The sequence below is a fragment of the Hydra vulgaris genome, chromosome 13 (genome assembly GCF_038396675.1).
Source record: "Hydra vulgaris chromosome 13, alternate assembly HydraT2T_AEP".
In the NCBI taxonomy this organism is placed as follows: Eukaryota; Metazoa; Cnidaria; class Hydrozoa; order Anthoathecata; family Hydridae; genus Hydra; species Hydra vulgaris.
In genome coordinates, this window is record NC_088932.1 from 35629802 (window position 1) to 35656530 (window position 26729).

Sequence of the window (26729 nt, forward strand, 5' to 3'; positions counted from 1 at the left end):
CTGAACCTGATGGTCGCTATACTACACATTTTACACTCATGAAGGCAATACCTGCCAATAAGCAGGTATTGCCTTCATGAGTTTAAAATACAGAACATAAATCGAGAGTACATAAATCTATAGAAGTAATAGGAGGAGATTCAACAAACACTGTAACTGGTTCAGGGAAAGATGGAGGTTTGTTGACAAACCTTGAACAAATGTTGGGTACAAAGTGTTTCTGGTCAATTTGTATTTAATGGTCCTTTGAGGCACATTATTGCCACTCTAGATGGACCCACTAATTCAAATGTTGGTTTCACTAGACCAATTAGAAAGCTCTTTTAAAAGTGAACAGTATGGAAAAACTTGATACTTTTGAACCTATTGTGCAGTTGGAACCATTAATCCTGATCCCTAAAAAAATTCCAAGTTCAATGTCAACAGATTCATCTCTGTTATAAACTGATTACATGTTTGACTACAGGCAAGATGGACCCAAATCTTAAAAAGGATAAGTGTGGCAATCTTGCCCATAGCAGATGGCTTACTACTGGAGAAACTATTATTTTTCTTTATCTGACTGACCAATCATGGCTTTACTGATGATGTGCTGAGAAGATTTTACTTTAAAATGGGTAGTTTAAGTGTATTTTCAAATGTGGTGTAAAATCAAAGTGAAACACAGTATTGCTGAGGCTCGGGAACAGATAGTAACACTGTTAAGATTGTTGAGAAAATAGGAGGATGAGATAAAAGAAACTGTTACTCCGTACATAAAATATGGAGCTTATTTCTGAATCTTTGATCCTTTTCCTTAAAGCATGCTCAGATAAGGAATCTAGGAGGTTTGCCATTAAAACCGTCAAAGAGATACAAAAATGGATTGAGTTAGACCTTTTTCTTTGGCTTGAATGGAGACACTTGATTCAGGCCAAAGAAGGTCTAACTTAATCTGGGAGCTATACCCATACAAGAACTGATCCACTGGGACAAAGAAGATAAATCAGTTTTTTTCATGTGTTATATACACAAATGACATTAAAATTGGACTGAAATTCACTGAGATATAAATTTTTTTAATCCGGAAATTTCATGATCTGACATTTTACGATGACAAAAAAACCAGTTACCCGGTAGGTAAAAAAAACTTTTTAAAAATTTTTTTACTGAATTTTTATTTATTATATATATATATTAGCACTGTAATATTGATGCTAGAAGTTTCTTTGCTCATTTTTATTTTAAGTGACATACCCTAATATATATATATATATATTATATATATATATATATATATATATATATATATATATATATATATATGTATATATATATATTTATATGCGGTAGTGGTGTAGTGGTAGAGCGCTCGCTTCATATGCGAGAGGTTCCGAATTCCCGCCACGTCCCTGGTAGTACCGCGCCCAACTTGTTTCTCCGCGCAGCGGCCTTGTTTGTCAAGGTTCGTGTTTTGGAGTTAAAGAGTTGAGAGAGGGTTATAACCACAAGTAGCCTCCTCATCTGTAGTGGCCTTCTCGGCCTTGGGGAGGTGAATTATAAAAAAAAAAAAAATTTAAAAAATATAGGCCTTGGCAGGAGAAAGAGCTAAAGCTCTTGCTCTTAAAGAGAGCCATAAATTGTAAAGAGAGCAATTTATGGCTCTCGTAAAGAGAGCCATAAATTGCTCTCTTTACGAGAGCAATTTATGGCTCTCGCAAAAGTATAATTTTTTCTTTCAAAAGTATAATTATCATTGCAACTAAAAAAAATTTTATTAACTTATTATTAAATACTTTAAATGATATTATTTTTGAAAGTTTTTAAAAAGAAATGTGAAAGCAACTTTTCTTTTACTTTTAGCTTCTTTTATTTTAATTTCTTCGAGTTTGTACGATTTTTTTTCCTTCGAGTTAGTACTTTTTTTTTATTTGTAAATAAATTTAGCAAACTAAATAGAGAAAAATTAATTATTAGTATCAATGGATAACAATTTATAATTGTTAGGTCATTGCATATTAATTATCATTAATTTACGCGCACTTTGCAAATGCGTAAAAAATTGTTTTGAAGAAATAAAAATTAATTAAATTTAATAAGATTGATTGATATATCAAAATAACTTATTAACTTGAATAAAAATTATTTGAAAATAAAAATTCCATATATGACATATCTCTTAACTTAGATGTTTGTCATTAAATAAAGATACGAACATCAACGTTCATTAAAAAAAAAAGATATGTTGCACCTTGGGCTTGTAACAAGAATAAAACCAAAATTTTGTAATTAATAAGCAATTTTTAATGAATAAACAGATAGCTCTTGCAAAAACCAAAAGCTCTCCTAAGAAGTTGTTTAGAGGAGCCATGTTTGTTTTAGGAGAGCTTTTTGCCGCTCACACACATTTATTTCTTCCTGCCGAGGCCTCTCTCTCTCTCTCTCACTCTACATATATATATAAAATAACTTATACTATATATATACTATATATATATATATATATATATATATATATATATATATATATATATAAATAAAATAACTTATAATAATAATAAATAAAAGCAACATTTTATAAAGAAATTTTAAAACATTTAACTTTTATTTAATATTTAATTTAAATTTTAAATATAAAATCATTAAATATAAACATATACCCTATTATCAATAGACAACAGCTGCAATTTGCCACCATTATCTGTTAAAAAAATCAACTTGTCTGCCAAAACAACCATTCGAGTATCTAAAAAATACCTAACTATTATAGTCATAACTTATTTAAATATTATCTTCATATATAATGATTAAAAAAAAAAAAAAAAAATCAATCCCCCCCCCTCCTCCTCCAAGGCCACAAACCTTGATAAACAAGGCTGCTGTGCGGTAAAACAAGTTGAGCGCAATACTACCATGGATGTGGCAGGGTTTGAACTTGGAGCTTCTTGCTTATAAGGCAAGTGCTCTACCACTACACTACTGCCACATCAGATAAAAATAAATCATTATAAAAATGTAAAATTAAACTTAGAATTTTTTTCACTCACCATAATTTTTGCTTTTGCCTCGTAACACACACTTTTTGTCATACATAAGTCTACTGCGCCTTGTAAATAACTTATTTGCATAAAAAGTTGACTTTCCCCCATCCATTTTTTTAATTTCAACTACACTTCTTTTGTCAACACTTTTCCTAAGAACTTCTAAAACCTGAAAAACATTAAACCAATTTAAAGTTTGGTGGAACATTTTAGTTTTATACAACACTCTTTAGAGTATGCATATCCCTGAGTTGTTCCTTAAAATATACATATTCCTGGCTTGTTCCTTAAAGTATACATATCTCCGGATTATTCTATAAAGTATACATATCCCTGGATTATTCCTAAAAGTAAACATATTCCTAGTTTGTTCCTTAAAGTATCCCTGGATTGTTCTATAATTATCTGGAACAATAGTGTTTGTGATTTTTCAACACCAATACTCTTTATATTCAACTATACATGTCAAAGTTTTCTTGTAAAGAGGGGAAAGGAACTTAAATATAATGAAATACATAACCCAAGATTGTTTTTTAATTTTTTGGAGCAATAGTGTTTCTGATTTTAATTGATTTTTCAACACTTCAACTCCTTAAATTTAACTATACATGTCAAAGTAAATTTACTTGTTGAGCGGGGAGGGGAATTTGGATATAATGAAATTCGGGTAAAATAGTGTTTTTTTTCTCTTAACAAATAAATGGTTTTTGAATGTGTATGTGCTTTAACTTATTAACAGAAACTTTTTGAAAATATTTTTGTAAATGAACTTATATCATAAATTAATTATAAAATTAACCTAAAATGAAGTCAATATTCACACCAAAACAGAAAAAATGTAAAGATTTTTTTTAACTAGTGCTAGTTTCTTCAAAGCAAATCCTACAGTATGTGGTTATACAAACTGTCTGGCAGAAAAAAGAATTTGTTAAATTTTGTAGCTCATAGCATCCTAAATTAATTAATTCAATGAAACTTATGAAAATTATTAATTCAATAAAAATAAAGTTTCTCCTATTATATCATACATACTTAACTATATTTCTCACATATACAAATAAAGATATACATCTTCACATTTAAAAAAGTTTGTATATACTATCTCATATGTTAAAAGATTTTTATATAAAAAAAAAAAAACGTACCTTTTGCTGTTCATATGCATTAACACTTTCATCAACTGCAACAAGAAACTCCTTCAAAAAGAAAGAAACGAAATGTTTTTAATAATCTGTTAAAAATGTTTCTCGATCATTTATTTTATCAGTATTACTATGTCTGTTATTCATTTGGCTGGTTCATTTGATAACTTAGTGGTATACTGATTGATAGCCTAGTTTATTTGATAAGCTCAAGTTTCTTAATTGGCTTCTTCATTTGATAGAATTATGCTTAGCAATTGTCTAAATGCATGCCTTATATGAAAAGATTTAGTTAAGTATAATAGAATGACTTTATCCAATTTAGAAGACATTTTTGCCCCCAATACATAAAAAAATACATAAAAATTTAGACTAATAAAAGCAACCTTTGATATTTTTAGTTCACCTGTGAACATCTGTACTTTTATCATGTTTATTACTTGCTAATAAAAAATAAAAAAAAATTTGTCTTTACAAGGCTAATGCCTGTGTCTATCTTAATACCTGTTTAAGTCAGTTTAGGTGGGCAAAAAGTAGTCCTTGCAAAATATAAACTTTTCTTAAATAAAAAAGCTAAATACATTGTTTTTTTATTTAGATATTAAAACTTTATCAAAGTTGCTGGAAACATCATTTCAAATGCACAAGCAATAACTAGCAATAATAATCAAGCAGTTTGAAACTTTGCACATTGATTATAAAAAATATTTTAAATTTACTAAAAATATTGTTAAACAACTTTTGGAAAAAAATTTTATGCATTGAGCTGATAAGATAAATCATATAGCATGACAACTGCATTTAAGCTCAATCGGAAGCTCATGCTCAGCTTGAAACTTCCATGATAACTCCTGCAAAAAAAATTTGAAAATCATATAGTTCATAACTTAATAGATCTAAAGTTCAAGCAAATACTGCAAGTTACATTTTTGACAACCTACAACCACCTTTTAATAACCCTCATATAACTCTTATAATAATCTAAAGTAAAATTGTGTAAAAAATAAGAACTTGATTTATTTTGATTTTCAACCAACTCTTAAATCCCCTTTCAAAGCTTATTGTGCATGGATAGAAAACTTTGAGCTTGAAACAAATCTTGTTATAGAGTGCAATTATAATACTTTATATTTTTTCTATGAAGAACTTTTTTTTTTTAAATTTACATTTATATTATTTATTTATTACATACTTGAATTAAATACTGAATGTGCAATGTTTAATATAATAAAATTAGTAATAATTTTATAATTTATAATAATGTAATAAATTAAACGGTTTTTCAAATGGAAAAATTAACCTGACTACTACTGTTCTCATTACTAAAACATATTTTTTTTGTATATTTCATTTTAGTTGTTGGATTTTTTTTTTAATTACCTCAATTTTTCATATATTTGATACATTTGACAACAATAACTTTTTTTTTTTTTTTTTTTTTTTTTTTTTTAAACATCTTTGCTTCCAACAAGGCTGCAAGCAGCCACTAATTAAAGTTGGAAGTTACTGTAAGAGAAAAGATGAAGATTGTAGAGCAAGATAACGATTGACGGACGATTTAAAAGATTGCAAATTATATGAATCAGGAAAGCAAGATGAAGGAAGCGAATTCCAAAGAGCTGATGTTCGAGGAAAAAAACTAGACGAATAAGCGTTTTTGGAGCACTTAGGAACAGTCACAGAAAAAGGATGACACTTAATTGAATGACGAGTAACACGAGAATGAATTTTAGTAGATGGCACAAGAGACGCTAGCTCTTTCGAGCAGTGCCCATTATAGTATTTGTAGAAAAGAGAAAGAGAAGCAACATTACGACGATGTGATAATGGTTGAAGGTTGGCTGCAAGAGCAGGTCCAACTATGTTTACAATGCGTTTTTGCACCTTGTCTAAAAGAGAAAGGGCATCATTAGAAGATCCGCCCCAGATATGGCAACAGTATTCCATACAAGGCCGGATTTGAGATTTATAGAGGTAGAGAATAGAATCCAGAGTAAGAAAGTGGCGAGCTCGATAAAGAGATGCAACCTTAGCAGATGCTAATTTTGCAACCGATTTGATATATGGTTTCCAAGAAAGATTGGAAGTAAGAGTTAATCCTAGAAGATGAAGAGTAGGTGACTCATCGAGTACATCACCGTTCATAAATATAGGAAGATCTAAATTATTGCGATAACGATTGGCTGAAAAAAATTGAGTTTTATCTGAATTAAAGTTCACCAGCCACTGTGAGCCCCATGCTGTAGCAGAAGTGAGATCCTTTTCAAGCTCAAATGCCCCCTCCAGGCAATCAGAGGGTGTTGGTTTCTTATCACGACAAGAATAAATGGTAGTATCAATGGTACCTCTGTTATCAAATGGTACCTCTGTTATCAAATGGTACCTCTGTTATAAAATAAAACTGGATTTTTTTCATAACATTTTTATCAAATATGAAAACACAAAGAACAAAACGAATGAATTAAAAGAAAGATAAAATGAACAATTTTTTTTTTCCTTCAACAAATTAAAGAAGTATAATTAAAAATAAAATTAAACAATAGTATTGTGATAAATTGTTTTAATAAAACAACAATTTACAATCATTTTCATGATTTCCAAAAGATTAGCAGGATGATTGAATAAGAAAATGTGATTAAACACAGGGGGTTGTTTTTGCATTTTTTTAAATTTATTAAAAAAAACTTATTATTAAAAAAAAAACAAAAAAAAAAAACACTTTCAAACTTGTATAATAAGTAAGGTCCTGATAAAAAAGTAAAAGTTATTAAATTGAATTAAGTGTATACATGTATACATATACACATGTATATATATACGCATGTATATATATATATATGTATGTATATATATATACGCATATATATATATATATATATATATATATATATATATATATATATATATACACGCATGTATATATATACACGCATGTATATATATACACATGTATATATATATATATATATATATATACGCATGTATATATATATATACACACACACACACACATAGTAATAGGAAAAAAATAAAACAATAAAAAAAAATATATATATATATTTATATAAAACCAACCTTTGATAAATTAAGCGCAATTTTTAAAGTATCATAACCAGGTTTTGATTCTAAACAAAATGAAAAAATGAAAATAAAAAAACTAAAATAAAGCAATAAAAAGACACCAAAAAAAAGACACCAATAATTTCAAAAATACGCACACACAAAAAAGTATGATTATATTTATAAATATTATTTAATAAACCTTTTGTTGCTTTCATGATTGCTTCAATGAGAAGAGGATACTTTGTTATGCGTATCGTCACATATGTAATACATTCTGGAATAGACAACCGGCGTGTTCTTTTATTAAGCATGCAGTTCTAAGAATAAATAGTCATTCAAAACAATAAAATTGCTGGTTTATAATAAAATGGTTGTATGTTGCTTTGATAAAATATAAAAATAAATTTTAATTTTATGTAAATTACATCAATTTATATTATATAAATGATAATAATGTGTAATAATAAAACTTCGGCATTAGTTACAAACAAAATAAAAACTGAGATCTGACAATTATTGAATTATAACTTTCAACAATTAGATGTAGTTGTGCCAAAAAAGGATGTATTGCAGCTATTTTTTCCATCTCTAGCTGAAACAGAGTTCTACATATTTCAAACCAAAATTCTGCTGGAATTAACTAAAATCCAGCTGGAATGAATTAAAATTTTAGCTAAAGAAGGCTAAAGATGACACCTTAATAAAAATGCTTTGTATCCAGGATACCAAGTAAAATGCGACTAAATACTTTCTTTCGAAAATCTTTAAAACCAATTAGATTTTATAGATAGTAATACCAAGATTTTTTGCTAAAAGTCTTGATATTGATCTATGAAACTTTAAAAATCTTCCACTTATTATCTTATATTTTCTTCGATGCTTTCACTTATGTTTTCTTAAATTACTTTTGTTTTTAATAGCGATTTTTCTTTAAAAAACCATTTTTATCAATATTTTATCTATACACTACTTTTCTGCCTTTATATGGAATTATTGCCTCTACTAATCTTTTTTTTCAATGCATTATGTTAATATTGTTAAGTTCTATCCAATCAAAAACCTTAATTATGATATCAATTCCTATTTTTTTTAAAAACAAAAACTGTTTTTGGAAAAAATACTCAATGATAAACATGGTTTTCACCATGGTTTCCTCTATAGTTCCACCCATCAAATTTTGATATGTGTTGCTTCGTAAATTTCTTCAAAGATGGCACAGTTACCTCAAACTCTCCATCATAAGTATAATTAATTTTTTTTGTCTGCCACTCTACATCTACTCTCTTTACCATCACTCTACAACTATCCTTTTTATATTTCTTAACTGTTAAAATTCATTTTTAATTCTTGGTCTTTAAAAATGTAGTAGTTTCTTGAAGTCTTGTAGCATTTATCTTTAAAAAAAGTTGAAATCAATTTTTAAGATCAAATGATTAGTTACCAATAGGAATGTGTTATATGAGAAATTAATATGAACACAATAACAACAAGTAAACACGAATGTGTAATTATGTATTTAAATAAATTAAACAATGCACAGTTGGGCAGAAATGCTTCAAAACTGGACATTTGACAAAAATGAAAAAAAGCTTTATGAAACATTTTTTGATGGTAATGTATAAAAGTCTCTGGTCTATCTTATCCATCTGTTTTTTTTAGGGTAGGGCTGACCTTTAACCCCGTAGAACTCCTAAATTTAGCTTAATTCTTTTGTTTAAAAAATAACTTGCTTGTTTTTATAGTGTTAAATCAGAAGTTTGTTAAAAATTCCATATTTTTTTCAGAAATTCTTCAATTTTAGGTTTGCCGCTATTTTTTGATAGTGAAAAAATCATTTAAAAGTGCTTAAAATATACATTAATAGGTCTTTAAAAAAAGTGCATTTAAAATATTTTACTTAATTATTATTATTTTTTTAAATGCGCTATTTGTTTATATCCACACTTTAATAGAGCTTCAAATTTTTTTTTTTAAGAAATTGCTGATGATAACAGATTGTAAAACCATTTTTTTTTTTGCATTTACTTGTATCATTTGTGTGTATTAGTGGAAATGTGTCAATTACATCAGTAGAAACCAGGTAACAAAACCAGGTCATGAACGCTTGAACTAATGCTATTTTTTTTTTTTTTTTGTAAGATTTGTTTTGAGCAAATTTAAACGAATAAAACTTATCAAGTTTTTGAGTAACTTTTTTTGAGCGACTTTTACATTAATTTCGTGAATACGTTTTAATATTTTTTATTCATACAAGCTTTTAATTTTTCTCTTTTTTAATTATCACTTATTGGCTTTTTAAAAAAAAACTTTACTCAAAATTACTCGAAAATATATTAAAAACATCTGACAATTGTAAATAAATGTTTAAAAAACTATGGAGTAACTTTTCTTAAGCCTAACAATTGCCCTTAAAATAATTATTTAACTTGAAAATCCAAAACAAAGCAAAACAAAAATAAGTTTGTCTAGCTTTAAAGTTATTCTGTCCCACTGTGCAATGTATAAATATGTAATGAAATGCTCACCCTCATATATGCTGCAAAAATTCTATCATTTTTAAGTATTTCCTTATATGTTGACAATGCTTCAGCATGATGGCTGCAAAAATAACCATAGGTCTTTTTTAGCATTTCACTGTTTTCTTCACCAAACTAAGTAAATACAAGTTAAAATTACAATAAATTATTACTTTGGAAATAAAATAAATCCTGTACTAAAAATTAAACAAAATCAAACAAAGATATTAAAGTCTCACAAAATCAATGAGAATATCTCCTATGTTCTCAATGCAGTAATTTGGACTACTTTGTTGCCTCTCTTTTAACTTGTTCAAGAAACTTCCTGAAAAAGATATAAAACAGAGTTTTTAAATAACAGGATATGAATATGATTTCATAAAGCATAAATGTTAAGATATCTATAGGTGCACCATTTAATTCGATGAGTTCATTAAGACCAGGGAAAATTGAGTCAACAACACTATGATCCATCCTTAATACCTCTGTCATTCCATGAGCATAAATCTATGTCAAACAATTAAAATTATTAAAAAATGTAATGATCATTGAAACAAATAAAAATACAACAAAAGAAACCCAACAATTTATTAAAGCAACCTTTCTCATGATGTAAAGTACACGAACATAAACAGCTTCTGTTTGAATTAGCTCTAAATCAATAAAATTACATATATACATAATTTATCAAATAATGCGCTAATTACATTTTGTTTATTGTAATTCCCACTAATTTTCTTTAGAGGGAATTTCATTATGTTTTTGAGTGAACAAAGTAAAACAAAAATTCTTTTAAATAGTGCTGTTGTTACATAAAGATTTTTTTAAAGTAAGTTTTAACGTATACTTCCATTGCCACAAGTCAGGTTAAAAAAATTAAAACAATTTTTAAAATTTAAAAGTAACATTAAAATTATCAAACGTTATATAAAATATTATCTTCTTCATCAAATTGAAAAATGTTCAGCATTACTTTTAAAGAATCCTTTTTCATCTTAATTTATTGTATCAAAAGTCAAATTCAAAAATATGAAACATTTCAAGACAAAACCAAGTTAAATCCTTAAAAAAAAATTTCTAAAACAACAAACACATTTAGGAAAAGTTATTCCAATTAGTATATGAAGACATATTAAACTGGCTTTTATTAAGATTTGCACAAAAAATAAAAGTTTTAAAAACAGTTAAAAAAACAAACAACAGTTGTGTTTATAATTTTACCCCCTGTGTGTTTTAAAACTTAAAATAATCAACTAATCATTTGTAGAAGTTTTATAGAACTATGATTTTTAATTTTTTTATTATGAGATTTAAGTAATAAACAAAGATCATCTAGATCATACTTAAAAAATTCACAAAAAAAAAAAAAATTTTCCTCAAATTTGCCTTAATTGAACTTTAAACTAACGGCTTTCTCAATTTTTTTTGAAATTTTTTTCTTTTTTGTATAAGTAATGACTTAAAAAGTTTAAAAACATATATAATACAAAAATATATATTTAAACTTGTATTTATGGAGGACTTTTTGGAAATCTGGAAAAACTAAAAGTTGAAAGAAATATCCGGAATTTCAGACATACCCAGAAAAAGATAAACTAATATAATAAACTATTTCTTATGATGTTATAACAGTGAAATTCTTTTTATTTATTAAAAAAATAATTTTTATTAACTTAAATTCAAGATTTTTTTTATTACAAACTGTGTTCAATAGTTTATTTTAATGTTGATTTTGTCATATTTAATAAATCATAGTCAAACTATGAAAAAGATTTTAAATCATTTTATAAACTGAGCATTAAGCATAATTTTATTGTGGGAATTACATTAAATACCTGTGCAACTTTTTTAGTATGCAAATAAGTAGTAACTTAAGAGTACATGCATAGTTACTTAGTAAGAGTAGGTATACTTTAAAATATTGTTTCACTATTGTTAGTATATGCATACAATAGTAAATAACACTTAATGGAACTTATGAAACAGTGCACCATAATACACACACACACACACACACACACACACACACATATACATACATACATATATGTAAACATAATCGAAATCAAGTCTCAGTTTGTCACTAGGGAAGAGATTAATGTAGGTTTATATAGATTACCCCAGAAAATAAACTCTTTTATAAATATACACACACAAAAAAACAACTAAAACAGAATACATAATACATGAAAAATTTCTAAATAATAAAAAATTACCATATATAACATCTTGTCGCTTGATATCTTTGGCTTGCATTTTGCGTTGGACTTTTTTATCCACAAGCTCACTCCACGTTTCAGGTTCATCTTTAGCATCCAAATCAGAGTCATACTAAGAGTCAAAAAACAATTTCAAATAAAATAATTGTTTTAAATGAATCAGTTAATTTAACCCAAAGCAATATCTGATAAACATATTATGGCAACTTTTTAAGCAATATGCTACAGTAAATGCAACACACACACAAACACACACACACATATATATATTTATATATATATATATATATATATATGCAACATATAACTTAATAAAAAATATAAACAAGCTTACTGCATTTTCTTGACAGCTAGCTACAAAAAAAATTTGTTAAAAATAAATTCATGATTAAAATTACATAAATTAATATAAATTTAAATGTAAGGTTATTTGCAAAAGTTTCTATTTCAAATCAACTGATTTTTGAACTTAAATCTAAACTAAAGAAAAATAAATTCAAAAACTTTTATTCATAAACAGTTACTTAACAATAAGTTTAAGAAGTATCAAACTCAAAGTTTAACTAGTGGTAATACCACTAAAAAAACTGCAAAGCAAGTTAATGCCTGTTTTTAAAAAAATAGTTTAGCTCTTCCATTATGTCATATTTAAATAAGAAAAACCAGTTCAAACCACACAAGTGTAAAACTCTGGACATTAAATTAAAAAGAAAAACAACTTGAAACACTTACATGCATTAAAATCTGTGTCGTCATGAATACTTGATTCATCGGATTCACTAGGAGACCTCGAACGACTCAAATTTCTAAAAGCATAACAATTTGAAAAAAATTAATTAGGAATTAAAAAGAAAAGAAAAAAATCATGAAAAATCATGGAAAACCATAAAATAACAAAAAAATCCTTAAAAATTATTTAAAAAAACTATTCAAATTTTGATGAAAAACTAAGAGTTTGTACTATTTATTGGTAGTAAATAAAAATAATAAAATAAAAAAATATGATTATTAATGGTATCAAATTACATTTGCTTTTAACTCTCTGATGAAAGTTTTCACAATAAACTAAAATTTAATGTACTGCATTAATTTCATTTAATTTTTTGATATTATTCAATGCTAATATTACACATTAACAATAAGCATTTGTTTAGATTTGTTTATAAATTTGTATAAACAAGCACAGTCACAACAAACAAAGTGCTTAATATGTTTCATTCATCTAATAAAAATAGTTTTTCTTTATAATACTGTACAAATATCCTAATATTTTGAATTAATTCTAAACAACAAAATTGAAAACTTAAATAAATAAAAAATGATAAAAAACAAAACAAAAATATATTTCAAACATTGAGCATTATAAAATCTAATTATATTTCATAATAGTGATGCAAAATTGGCTCTCATTTGTTCAAAATAATAAACTCAAAAAAGTGAAGCAAATAGAATTAATAACAAATATATAAATTAAAGACCAGAATTTATTTCACCTGTTGCAATTAAATTACTTTTTTTTATTATAACTAAAAAAAAAAAAAATTCAATATTTTACAACTTACAATGAAATACGACGTACAAATTTGTTTTTGGCTACGACAGCTATATTTAAGGTCTCTAATGCAAAACTAGCACTTCGAGTGCGCCTCATCAGAGGTTTTTCTGGTGAATTATCAATATTAACACTGAAGGTCCTAGTTATAGCTGGCCTCTCTTCAATAACATGCATTCTTGGAGTGTAAAAAGAACTTTCCAAAACATGTTGGTAATTTTTTAGCAATAACATTTCCTTTATCTAGTTGTGAAACATTGACATGTTTTAAATGAGAGTAGAAATAATTCTTAACAGTAATTACATAAATGCTTGTAATGATGGCAGACACCATCAGAAAAATAAATATATGATTTCCTTCAATCCTCATTGTTAGATGTGATTAATTAACTTTTGAATTAAACCAACAAAAAAAAGTAAAAAAAAAAAAAAAATTTCAAGCACCACTTGTATAAAAAATCATCTGACATAAATAAAAACTTGTGAAAAAGACATCACAATAAGCAGTATTTAATAAACATTTACAAAGTTTTAGTTTAATCAAGCCAATAATTACTCTACAGGGGTAAAAATTGAAGCTCAACAGGAGTAAAACAAACAACAGTTAGAAAATTAAAACTTAAGATTATAAAAATAATCTTTTTTTAATCAAAAACAAAATTAATCAAAAATAAACATAATATAAGAAACAAACATAACAAAAGTAATATACTTTAAAAAATGTATAACTAAACTTTGTTTAAAAAAGGAATCTAAATTATCATTAACCAAAAATGTATAATTATATAAGTAGTATTTAATAATACAACTAACATTGTCAACTTTAGCACTTTTTAGACAACATAAAGAATAAGTTTTTTCAGTCACAATATTAAAAGCTTTAAGTTCATTTATTATTTAAACCCAAGACTGGTTTTTAAAAATTAATTTTGTTTGGACTAATTTTGACTATAGTACTATTTCTTGTTTTTACAGATACAAGTGTGTGGTTTATCTGGCTTAACTGGCTCTTTGAAGTTTCATTTGAAAAAAATTTCTATGATACTTTACTACTTTTACATAACATACACAACTTTTTTTTCAAAATTTTTTTTAATTCCAATATTGTTTTAATATATAGAACACATTTAGGGTTGTGGAGTCTGCATTTTAGATAACATGTAAAATTTAGACCACCCATATTATATATATATATATATATATATATATATATATATATATATATATATATATATATATATATATATATATATATATATATATATATATATATATATATGTATATATAGACACACACACATATATCTATATATGTATATAAGCATATATACATATGCTTGCTCGATCTATTCCAATTCAAGCAAAATCAATGATAATTTCATGTTGCATTTAATTGACAATTATTAGTTTAACATACAAATTTTATAACAACTTACTGAGATAAGATAGAGGGTATATCATTGGTATTTTCGATGTTTACATCAATTTCTGATTCAACAGAGCTACTTCTAAATATGCACACACAAAAATATAGTAAATTAATTCATGTTTGTAATATTCTATATATATATATACTATATATATATATATACAATATATATATATATATATATATATATATATATATATATATATATATATATATATATATATATATATATATATATATATATATATTTCTAAAGTTTCTCTTCAGCACAAAATGAGTAAATATTCTAATAAGACAACTTTTTTAATTTTTGTTAAAATCATTTATTTTATAAATTTATGTTTTAAACAAAAAAGTTAAAACCAGATTTTTGAACTTCAAACCGGATAGTGAACATTTATTGAACTTTGAACTGGATAGAGGAACAAGTCTTTTGATATATAGTAAAACAAATAATAAATATTTATTGAAGTTTTATGACAACAGAATATACTGTCAACTTCATAACCAAAGTTTAATGAATATTCAGTATTAAAGTTTATTAAAATTTGATTGGCAAAGTTAAATGATGCTTATTTTAATGAATTATGTCTGTATGGCAATAACGATTTATGTTATTATGCACAAAATTTAGGGTCTCAACTCCACTAAATCAGAAAAGCTGTACAAATTTTAACATTAGCTTTTAAATTGAAATGAACATAAATTAAAAATAGAGAATGTTCTTGATATCAAATTTAGCTGTTTAGAAAATTCTTATAAGCTCTATTAAAAATCTAGTAATGAATTGATGCAAAAAAACCCTCCCATTTCAATTAATGATAGGCTAGATTTGTATTCTTTAATAAAAACATTTTTAATGCCTCTAAAGGCATTTATAAAAATGTACATAAAAAAAAATGCCTTTTTAAAATTTTAAAAAGAAAATAATGAAAAAGAAAAATAGAACAAAAACATAACTTAGTTCAACATAACACAGCAAAAATATTTTGATAAAGCAAAAATACTTTATCAAATATAAGAATAGTTAAACTTTTAAAAACTAGTAAACAATGATTTCCTTCCGATTAATAAACTGCACAAAATTTAAACAGAAACACTATTAAAGTTAAAACCGTACAAAAAATATCCTAATAAAATATATTTCAGAAAAAGAAGAAAAAAATATTAACTTTAAATCTAAATATTAACTTTAAAACTATTTAACTCTAAAATCAGCCTTTGAAAACCAAATTTAATTAAATTTATGGCATAGTTATATAAGGAGTTTTATAACATTATGTCATACCATAAAATAGTGTATTAAAAACATGGTAAATATTATGGTAAACCTTGATTTAGATGCTAGTGACAATGAATATATATAAACAAATACAACATAAATATATCATGTATAATGAACTAAAACCAAGTTTAACTAATTTCATGCCATGTGTTGCACTATTCAACATAATGAAAGCTCATAAAAAGGTCTGTGATATGTACAACAATGAAGCCTAAAGACCATACTTTTATCTTTGTAAAACCTTTTTTATTTCCTTTTCAATAAAGGAATATTGTGCTGTAATATTAAACAAAGAAAACTCATAAAAAAGACTGAAACTAAATAATAACATACAAATAGAAAAAAAGTAAAAATTGAAAACATTACTTTTGCGGAACAACTGGCTTTCTATCAGAACCTCTAAGTTTGTTTGATCCATCTTTAGGATTCCTCATGAACATCGCTTTATGATTTTCTGCATTGGTTTTAGAGTCTAGGGTAACCTGTTCAACAAATATAAATCATTCAATTTATTAAATAATCAACTTAAAGTTATGTGCTTGATTACATACTTATGAAATACATACAACAATGGTCAGCGGAAGATGGATATTATGTCCATCAAGCAGGCGTTAAGCAGCAAAAATGCAAGAAGATTTTCTGCCGCTTTTTTTTATTTTCATATTCTAGTCTAATTTTTCTCATAAACCATAATATTTATGAGAAAAAAATTTTCAGTTTTTTTTAATATTGTATTTTTTTAAAACAATATTAAAAAAAAACTTTTCTTTCTGGTGTTTGGTATTCAGAAGCTCAAAATATGTAAAGAAGCTTATGGACTACTTTTGGATTAGAGGAGCAATCAATTTTTTAACCCAGAGTTCTGAGGTTTAATGGTGGCAAGAACTCCAGGACTTTAGGGTTAAAATCAATAAGTTCCAAGTCATTAAATTTCATGGATTTTTTTCTTATAGCAGATCTTAAGACAACAAACATGTTTAGAGCTTCTGGACATCAAAGACTTGCAAAAAATAGAGATAAAAAGCCGAAGCCCTTTTGGGACTCGGCATCTCTGAACAAAAGATCACTAAAGATTGCACTCTGGTAAAACTGGTAAGTACTGAAATTGTTTTTAAATAGTACTATATAAATTTTCTTTAAAAAAATAGCATATATTATAATAATGATTTATTTTATATATTTTCAAAATTTTGTTTTAGCACATATGTAAATATTTTTTTATGTTTAATAGGACAGTTTTTTGATATTTTTTTTACTTATAATTTATTAGACATGTACAGGTAAAATGTCTGAATAAAACAACATAAAACTAATTAAAATAGAAACTGATATTTTAAAAGTTAAAAGAGTAATCAAAGGTATGGTGTCATAAGATTAATAAAAAAATATTTTTATTTTATTTTGTTTTTTTATTTTGAATATCTTTTTAACTATAAAGATTATCCCTTTCTTTTTGATTGCAACATTTCGCTTTATAACCTTATATATATATATTTTATTTATTACTTTTTAACAATTAATGGAAAAAAGAAAACTTTTTGGCTGGTGATATAAATAAAAAGAAGAAAAATCAGACAATAGATAGATAGGAAAACAATTGAAACAATTGTTAAACCACAATTTAAAAGTGTTGTGCTTTAAATGACTCTGTTGATCATATTGAAATTAGTTCAACAATGAAACCAGCAATTGAATTAATTGCAAAAGTGTATTGTTATAATGATATTTTTATTAGTAATTAGCCACAAGCAGAAACAAAAATTATACTTACCAAATTGTCAAAAGATTACAATTTTAAAGATTATCTAAAAACTTAAGCAATTTAAATCATTATTTTAAGTAAATTATAGATAATGTTTAAAAGAATTCTAGGATCATAGTTAATTTATTTAAAGAAGTCTGAGAGTTTATTATTTTTGTTCAGGGATGCAGAGTACCAAAAATGACTCCGGATTTAAAAGTCACAAAAAAATTACTTCTTTCTAGTTTTTGGTATCCAGAAGCTCTAAAAATATAAAAAAGCTTGTGGTGAGGGGAACAATCAATTTTTGATGTCGGAGTCCTTAGGTATAATGGCGGCAAGGACTGTAAAACTCTGTGCTTAAAAACAATTAGCTTCAAATCATTAAATCTCATGAATTCATGTTATCCAACATGTTTGGAGCTTCTGGACACCAGAGACCAGGAAAAAATAAAGATATAAAGCCGAAGTTCTTTTGGGACTCCGTGTCCCTGTCTTTGTTGCAGAATATTTAGTTTGACTCTTATTATATTGACTTGAAATGGTCATTTTAACAATTGATAACAAATTTCACAAACTTTAAAAAGATACAAAAGAAGTTGTTAACGTTTTAAATGCTCCTGCAAATGAATGAAACTGAAAAATTAACTACAGATAGGAGAGCCAATGAATACTATAATAGACAAAAGCCTGCAAACAAAATAAAGCATTCGAACAAGGTGTTGAGAAGATTAATTTTTTTAACTATGATGATGTTAAACTAAAGCATATCAGAGGTTCTTTGGATAAACTTTATAAAGAAATACAAGAAGTTAGTTCAAGGTGTTGAGAAGAATAATTTTTTTAACTATGATGATGTTAAACCAAAGCATATCAGAGGTTCTTTGGATAAAGTTTATAAAGAAATACAAGAAGTTAGTTCACAATCTTAGAAAAGATATGCATAATGAATTTATGGCTTTAATTGGCAATTGCATCAGAAGCAAAGTTATAGTAAGATGCAGAAATCAAACTAATATTCATTAATTATCGATTATACACCAGCTACCAGGAACAATTGTTAGCTGTATACCAGACATCAACCACCAGGAACAAATGTCAATGATAATAGGATATGTTGGTGTAAGCACTATCAATAAAATTCTTATCAATCAAAGTTTTTTTTTGGGTTCCATTTGTAAAAAGGTTTATCAGGAATTGCACTGACAAATATCAATTAAGTGATCTCAAATTTACATAATTGATCTTTTACACAAACAAAAAAAATCAATAGCGCCATGTACTGAAACTCTTAAGAATAAAACGCGCTTGAATAAATTATCAAGTTTGTAGATAGCGGCGTTACTATGCTGACTTTTTGGCCTGCAACAAAATGGAAAATGCGAGCTTCGACAAAATTAAAAAAGTTAGTTTTTCTTGGTATGCATTTATGCTTTAATAAAAAAATGCATTTATGTTTTAATAAAAAAATTTAGCACAAACATTTTTTAAAAATTATTCTCTTTAATTTGAACACAATGTATCGAAGGTTCAGAATCCCTTTAACATTTTTATTTTTAAAATTATTCAATTATTTCAAAAGAAAAAAATTAAATATCAAATAAGCACAAGACATCCAAATATATTCAAATATTATCAAGTATTTGAATACTCAAATTGGATGAACCACAAAGTGGACAATGGAATCCATTGCAGCAATAATTATAAACTTTGATTTTTTATCTTCAAAGTTAATTTGGCGTAAAATGTAATTTGAAATTATTTTACCAGCAAACATCTTCAAATACTTTTAACAAACATTTCTAAAAGTTTGCAGTAGCATAAAACATTAATCACTTTTTTCCAACAAACCTGTAAACAAATCAAGTTTGATTCAATCATCACAGAAGAATGAAAATTTGTAAATGATTTTGTTGAAAATCATTTTCTTGCAGAATCATTGCAGGCAGCAAAGAAAAAGATCCGGAAAAAAAAAATGGAAGAAAAAGGAAACTATATACAGAAGAACGAAACAAAAGTTTTTGATAAAATAGCAGCGTGTGAATACTATGGATAAAATCTATTAAAGGTATTTCAAACTGGAATTGAACAACTGATTTTTTGAGCAATTTTTTATTTAACATAAAAAAAAATTCTTTATATGTTAGATGAAGATTTAAAAAAATCTCAATTTTTTTTGCAAATAAAAATTTAGAAAAAAATTAACAGATGAAACGAAAAGATATTTAGAGGAAAGCATAGCAGGTGATATTAAAACCCTTTGCACCCTGGCTCAATAATCCAGAAAAATGTTTAAATTTCCTTTATAAAATAATTTAAATAAAATTCACATAAACACATCAATCCCATTAAGAATTATGCTTATATTGCCTACCACAATTGCAAATTCTGAAAAATATTTTATGAAACTTAAAATAATTAAGTTAAATAAATAATATAAATTAAATAATATTTATTGTTATCCATGAGCTAAAATAACTGAATTACAATTGAAGTTTGCAACATTAAAAGGAAAGTTTCATTTTCATTTTTCCATTTTCAATAACTATTTTCCCATATTTTTTATTTTGTTACGGTTTGTAATTTAACTATTTTATTAAATTAAAAAATTTTTATTTTATTTACTTAATAATAAATAAAAAAATATATATCAAGTCTTCCCAGGAAGCGTGTGTGGTTGCGCGCCTTGTTTGTCCATGTTTAAAATAATTATTTTAGACACACTGACCACAGCAGTTCGCATCTTTTAACTTTTAAAGCGTTTTAATAACTCGCTGCAAAAAGCTAAACTCATTTGTGACAAAAAGCTAATCTACTAAGAAAAAATAACAATGCTTAAAAAATAAAACAAAATTGTAACGAAATATCAAATTTTAATTAAATAAACTACACCTTTTCAAGATGTAATTGAGAACTTGAAAGTTCTAATTAAGAAACCTAAGATGTAATTGAGAAGATAAAAGTTGTTATTGAGAAATGTAAGATGTAATTAGAACACGAAAGTTGTAATTAAGAAACGCAAGATGTAATTTAAAACATGAAAGTTATAAATAAGAAATCATAAGATGTAATTGAGAACATAATAGTTGTAATTAAGAAAAGTTTATAATATAGATTCTCAGAACAAAAACCTTTGTATTTTTAATTCTATTGCTTTAATTTACCTTATAATTAAAGGTTGGTTTCTATTTTGGCCAAGGTGGCAATATGAGTTGGTTTTCAAGAAATAACAATATACTATCAATAAAATAAAAAAGCAATAAAAAAAGCATTTGCGGGTTTTGGCGGTAACTGGAAAAATCCTATAGGGTGTTAGTTAGAACTTTCATTTTTTGTTTGTGACAAATTCATTTAAGAAATCATATAAATAATAAATAAAGCACAATTTATATACAAAAAATAAATAAAAACTTAAATTGAATTTAAACAATGTCATTAAAAATCATTGCAATATTCACACCAACTTGGACATCTTCTATATTTAAAATTGTCACATAATGCTCTGTAGTATGTTGAGCAGCACGTACACAATTACCTTCTATTATTGTATTTTTTGTTGCAGTACCAATTATTTTCAAATACTGCATTTGTTGTTCCACAATCCCAGCACCGAATACAGATGGAATGCAAATTGCATTTTTTTAGATACTTTTAATTTTAGACCAGGTTGTTTCCACCAGGTTTAACATTGGACCGTAGGGTCCCTAAACATAACAATTGAGCTGGAGAATTTTTAAACACCCTTTTCAAATGAGCATAACATGAAGCATTGTCTGTTATAATGACCGAATCCTTTAAAAGATTCCTGGATGTAACCCACTGGTGAAACATAACCAACATCTACTTGTTACAAGAATCTGCATCGATAGCTCAGTGGTTTAGTATGCTGTTATCAGTGTTTTTTGAGGGTTAAAGACCTTCCCTTAGCGCAATAAATTAAGAAATTTTTTCAATCTTATCTATAGATTTATAAAATATATATATATATATATATATATATATATATATATATATATATATATATATATATATATATATGTATATATGTATATATACACACACTATAGCGCATTTATATAAGCATTTGCTAACTTTTTTCGCTTATCTTAATTGGTACAGCTTTTTTAGAAAAAGAAGAGAAAAAAGGAGAATAACGAATGAAAAGATCGCTGCCCCATGCCAAACCCTCAGTCGATGTAGCAGCACTCCGCTACGAGTCAGGCTATTTGTCAGTCGATGTATGTACTTAAGCCCCTGGCAGCAGGCTACTTCAGTATGATGTCACATTGCTTACCTTAATCAGTAGTAGTATAATATATATATATATATATATATATATATATATATATATATATATATATATATACATATATATATATATATATATATATATATATATATATATATATATATATATATATATATATATATATATATATATATATATATACCTTAATCAGTAGTAGTATAATATATATATATATATACATATATATATATATATATATATATATATATATATATATATATATATATATATATATATATATATATATATATATATATATATATAACAAAAAAGACTTCTAATTGTTAAAATAAAATTTTAAAGCTTTTTTATATTATGCATGTATTATATACAATTGTTCCATATTCACCTGCAAACTCAACATATGTTAAATACGTTTACATTTACAGACATTTATACATAACACTATATAAAATGGCAGAACTTTCCACTTAGATGAGACTATGTTTCGTGTTTTTTTAATCTTGTCAATTTTTTAAATACAGTAACATAAACAAAAAACAAAACAGTTTAAGCAAAACAGATTTCATTATTAGAAAGATTTGCTTACAGTACACATGATTCTGTATAAAACGTTACATAAGTGGATTTTTTACATTTGCATATAACAGGCCTCAGTTCGCCATGTTCGTTTTAGGAGAGAAAAACTCTCCTAAAACGAACATGGCGAGCCATGCATGCTCCTCTAAATAGCTTCTTACAAGAGCTATTGGGTTTTTACACTATCCATTTATTTATTAACAACACTTATTTGATAAAGAGCTACAAAACTTTTTATTGGTTATAAAATTTGTTTATATTTTCTTATTGCAATCTTTTACATTAATCATTGAATTACTTTATCAATATAATTTAGTGTAATTATTTTATTTTAATTAGTTAGACCCATTTAATCAAAAAAATTTGCATTCCAATCTGCATTTTTTTCAACTTTTTTTTTGCAACAATGATGCCTTTTAAAATGCATTGCAGTTTATTATGCAATTAATTTACTTTTTTTTTAATGACTTAGTGTTTTTCAATTTTCATTTCATTGCTTCTCATTTTACAATGATAATTTTACTATTGAGAGAAAAATTTATACTTTTGCAAGAGCTGTAAATTGCTCCCGCAAACCATTTTTAGGGAGAGCTAATGCTCTCGCTTCCCGCCAAGGCCTGATATAACATATTTTTTTACTGTTATATTATGTTATATTAGATGCTATGCAGTAAACCTGCGCTTATTAAGAGAGTCTGCTTGATAAGTGTTGATTAATTGCAATCGGTATAAGAGTTTATAATATGGTTTGTTTTTCAATTAAATGCATAAATTCAATATCAGTGGTTAAATGTCATTGATACCATTTTGCGAGGGTTCAAATCTGCCCCTTAACACAATATATTTTTCATTTTTTCTGGCGGTATATTTATAGCAAAAAAATAAATATAGCAAAAAAGACTTTTAATTGTTAAAAGAAAATTTGAAGTTTTTTTCTAGCTATGAGCTTTTCTTTTTTTTTCCACAGCAGCACCTTCTGGAGTAGTAGGACTGTCTTTCTTTATTAAGTTTCAGACCATCCACAGCTTATTAACAGCTAATTACCTGAGCACTTTAATAAAATAAGTATCTCTATCATGATATATGTGCTACAAAATTTTCTATGTGCTTTGATGTATATAGAAATTTTAAGCTTTATTAAAAATTCTTTCTTTTTCTTGTTATAGTGTATAATATCTTTACATGTTATGAATATAATATCTATAAAACTTCAGAAGTGTTTATTTTGTATTTGAAAAAAATCAAAAAAAATTAAAAAAAAAAAGTTCCAGCAGTTGAATTCGAACCACAGCAACTTGCTTCAGAAACTCTGTGAACTAACCACTCGACCACACAGGCTATTGTCTGACAAAAATTTTTAAACTGTTTAACAAATAAAAGACTTTATAAAACGGAAATAAATGCTAAAGATCAAAATTAAGGAGATGCTGCCACAATGCAATTTTCAAGTGAAATTAAAACTGTAAACGTTAACGTTCATGTTTTCTTATAAAAAAAAGTGCTGCAACTCTTTCTCATTATTATCTTGGCTTTAATGCCTGCCAAGAGTTTTGTGTCAAACATGCTTGAAAGGGCACTACTACTACTACTACTACTACTACTACTACTACTACTACTACTACTACTACTACTACTACTACTACTACTACCAGCATTATTGAGTTAGTCAATAATATATACGATTAATTGATTTCTACATGATTACAAAATTGCCAATATTTTAAAAAATTTATTTAAATTTAATACTTTTTAAGCAAACAATCAGCCTAATATTATTAAATCTATTAAATAATACTTTATAAGCAGAAAAACTGGTATCAAAAGCATTTTTGGTATTGACATACCTGATAACAGTATGATATGCCACTGTATAGATAGGTTATTATGAATAATGTTGTTTATTTTGAATGATCAAGATAAAAAAAAGCGAGAAGTAAGCAAATATGTGGAGTTGTAATCTATCAGAAATGGCTGAATTATGTAAACATAATTCAGCTGTAGATGAACCAGAGCTGAGTCATATTTACACAGCCAACATGAAAGAAACAATATAAATCTCCAATCAAAAGACATCATTTTAATATATATATTTTTTTTAATCATAGAAAACAACAAAAAGAGTATTGGTAACAGAACATTTTTAATAAAATTTTGCATCACACTAAACATTTTTGTCTCATTCAAAATTATTGTCAAAAATTGACAATTAAAATTATTAAAAAATTAAATAATATGCAATAAATTTAATTTTTTAAAAATTAAAAATTGTTAGCCAAGAATAAAAACATTAAAAAAATTAAATGTTATCAAAAAAAATTATTTGAAAAAATACTTACCGCTTTTGTAGTTCGAAATGAATTTCCTCGTAAGAAGCTACCAGATAACTTATCAGACTTTGCTATTGAATTTAAAAATTAAAATTAACAACAAAATATATACTTGACATAATTATTATGTTCAACTAAATTTTAAATACAATAAGCAAAAATTAAATACTATTTATTTCTAAAGTATTTATAATAATAAATAACAAATATCTATAAATACTCACAACATTTACAACAATTTTAGCCAAACAAATTTTTAAAATAACTTCTTTAACTTAACCTGTTTCTTTATGAAGCCTTTTTAGTCAAGGTTTCAAAATTAAAGGGTAAAGAGGTTGTAAAAACAATTTAAAAATAAAATATATTATAAAATAACAAAATTTTTTGAAAAGTTATAATGACAATAATTAAATTATAACAACAATAATTATAAATTAAAAAAATAAAAGTTATTGAAAGTAATAAAAATAGCTCTTGTCAATAAAAACTATATTATCTTCTCAGTAAAAAAAAAAACAATTTTTAAACATTTGTTTTTAAAATAACAGCTTTATCTGCTTTCTCAAAACACAATCTAATTTTTTTTTTAATTTACCAAATGTTTATTGGATGATTAAATACAACAAAAACTAATGTCATAAATGTGTTATTCAAACTGTATGCCCTTTTTCTTCAACACTAATAAAATTTTCAAATTAAAAAAAAACAACAACCGAATTTGCTATTTTAGAAAAATTGAAAAGAATTAGCACTAGATGTTTGAAAGCTTTCATATTTTTCAAACATATCAGTAGTAACATTAAAAAGGTCATTTAATAATTATATAAACAACAACTAAAGATAACCAGTTATTAGGTTATCATTTAATAATACTGATTATCTTAAGCTTGTCACTGGCATATTTAATAAGAAAGCAACAGTACTAAGTCTCTATTTATGCATAATCGCTTTTTTACCCATACATATCAATTAGTACATACTTTTATTTTATCAATATGTTCAAACACATTGATAAAATAGGAAGATATATATATATATATATATATATATATATATATATATATATATATATATATATATATATATATATATATATATATATATATATAGAGAGAGAGAGAGAGAGAGAGAGAGAGAGAGATACAGGGGCTATTCTAGACCATTTTCGATAGCATCGACCGTGTTTGGGTGCCGTCCAAATAAAAATTTGAGGACTTTTTTTTTAATGTTCTTTTGACATTTTAAAGGCAAATATTGTTTTTTTTTTTTTTGAAAAAAACACCAACTTTCTGCTAAAGTTCATCAAAATGAAGGGGGTACTGCCGTCCAAATTTTTTTGCTAGAATAGGCCCTGATATATATATATATATATATATATATATATATATATATATATATATATATATATATATATATATATATATATATATATATATATATATATATGTGTATGTGTGTGTGTGTATTAGTGCCATATGGTGTGTTCTTAGAGGCAAAAAAAAAAAACATTACTGACGTCGTGCTGAAATGGGGATGGACAGAATATGCATAAATTATAAACCATTTTGATGCATCACTTAATTCTC

General features: G+C 25.6%; 1 protein-coding gene across 4 annotated transcripts in view; it reads right to left on the reverse strand.

Moving 5' to 3' along the window:
• Positions 1–26729, reverse strand: part of LOC100209066 (A-kinase anchor protein 13) — a 76884-nt gene that overhangs the window by 7948 nt on the left and 42207 nt on the right. For all 4 annotated transcript variants that reach the window (XM_065816719.1, XM_065816718.1, XM_065816721.1 and 1 more), the window contains 15 exons: positions 25153–25214; positions 16593–16708; positions 14949–15020; positions 12693–12766; positions 12295–12314; positions 11958–12072; positions 10342–10394; positions 10155–10248; positions 9981–10066; positions 9751–9876; positions 7425–7542; positions 7238–7287; positions 4166–4216; positions 3027–3189; positions 2640–2725 (listed from right to left, as the gene is read on the reverse strand). In XM_065816719.1, coding sequence (XP_065672791.1) covers positions 2640–2725; positions 3027–3189; positions 4166–4216; positions 7238–7287; positions 7425–7542; positions 9751–9876; positions 9981–10066; positions 10155–10248; positions 10342–10394; positions 11958–12072; positions 12295–12314; positions 12693–12766; positions 14949–15020; positions 16593–16708; positions 25153–25214 — 1286 coding nt within the window. The remainder of the gene's footprint in view (positions 1–2639; positions 2726–3026; positions 3190–4165; positions 4217–7237; positions 7288–7424; positions 7543–9750; positions 9877–9980; positions 10067–10154; positions 10249–10341; positions 10395–11957; positions 12073–12294; positions 12315–12692; positions 12767–14948; positions 15021–16592; positions 16709–25152; positions 25215–26729) is intronic.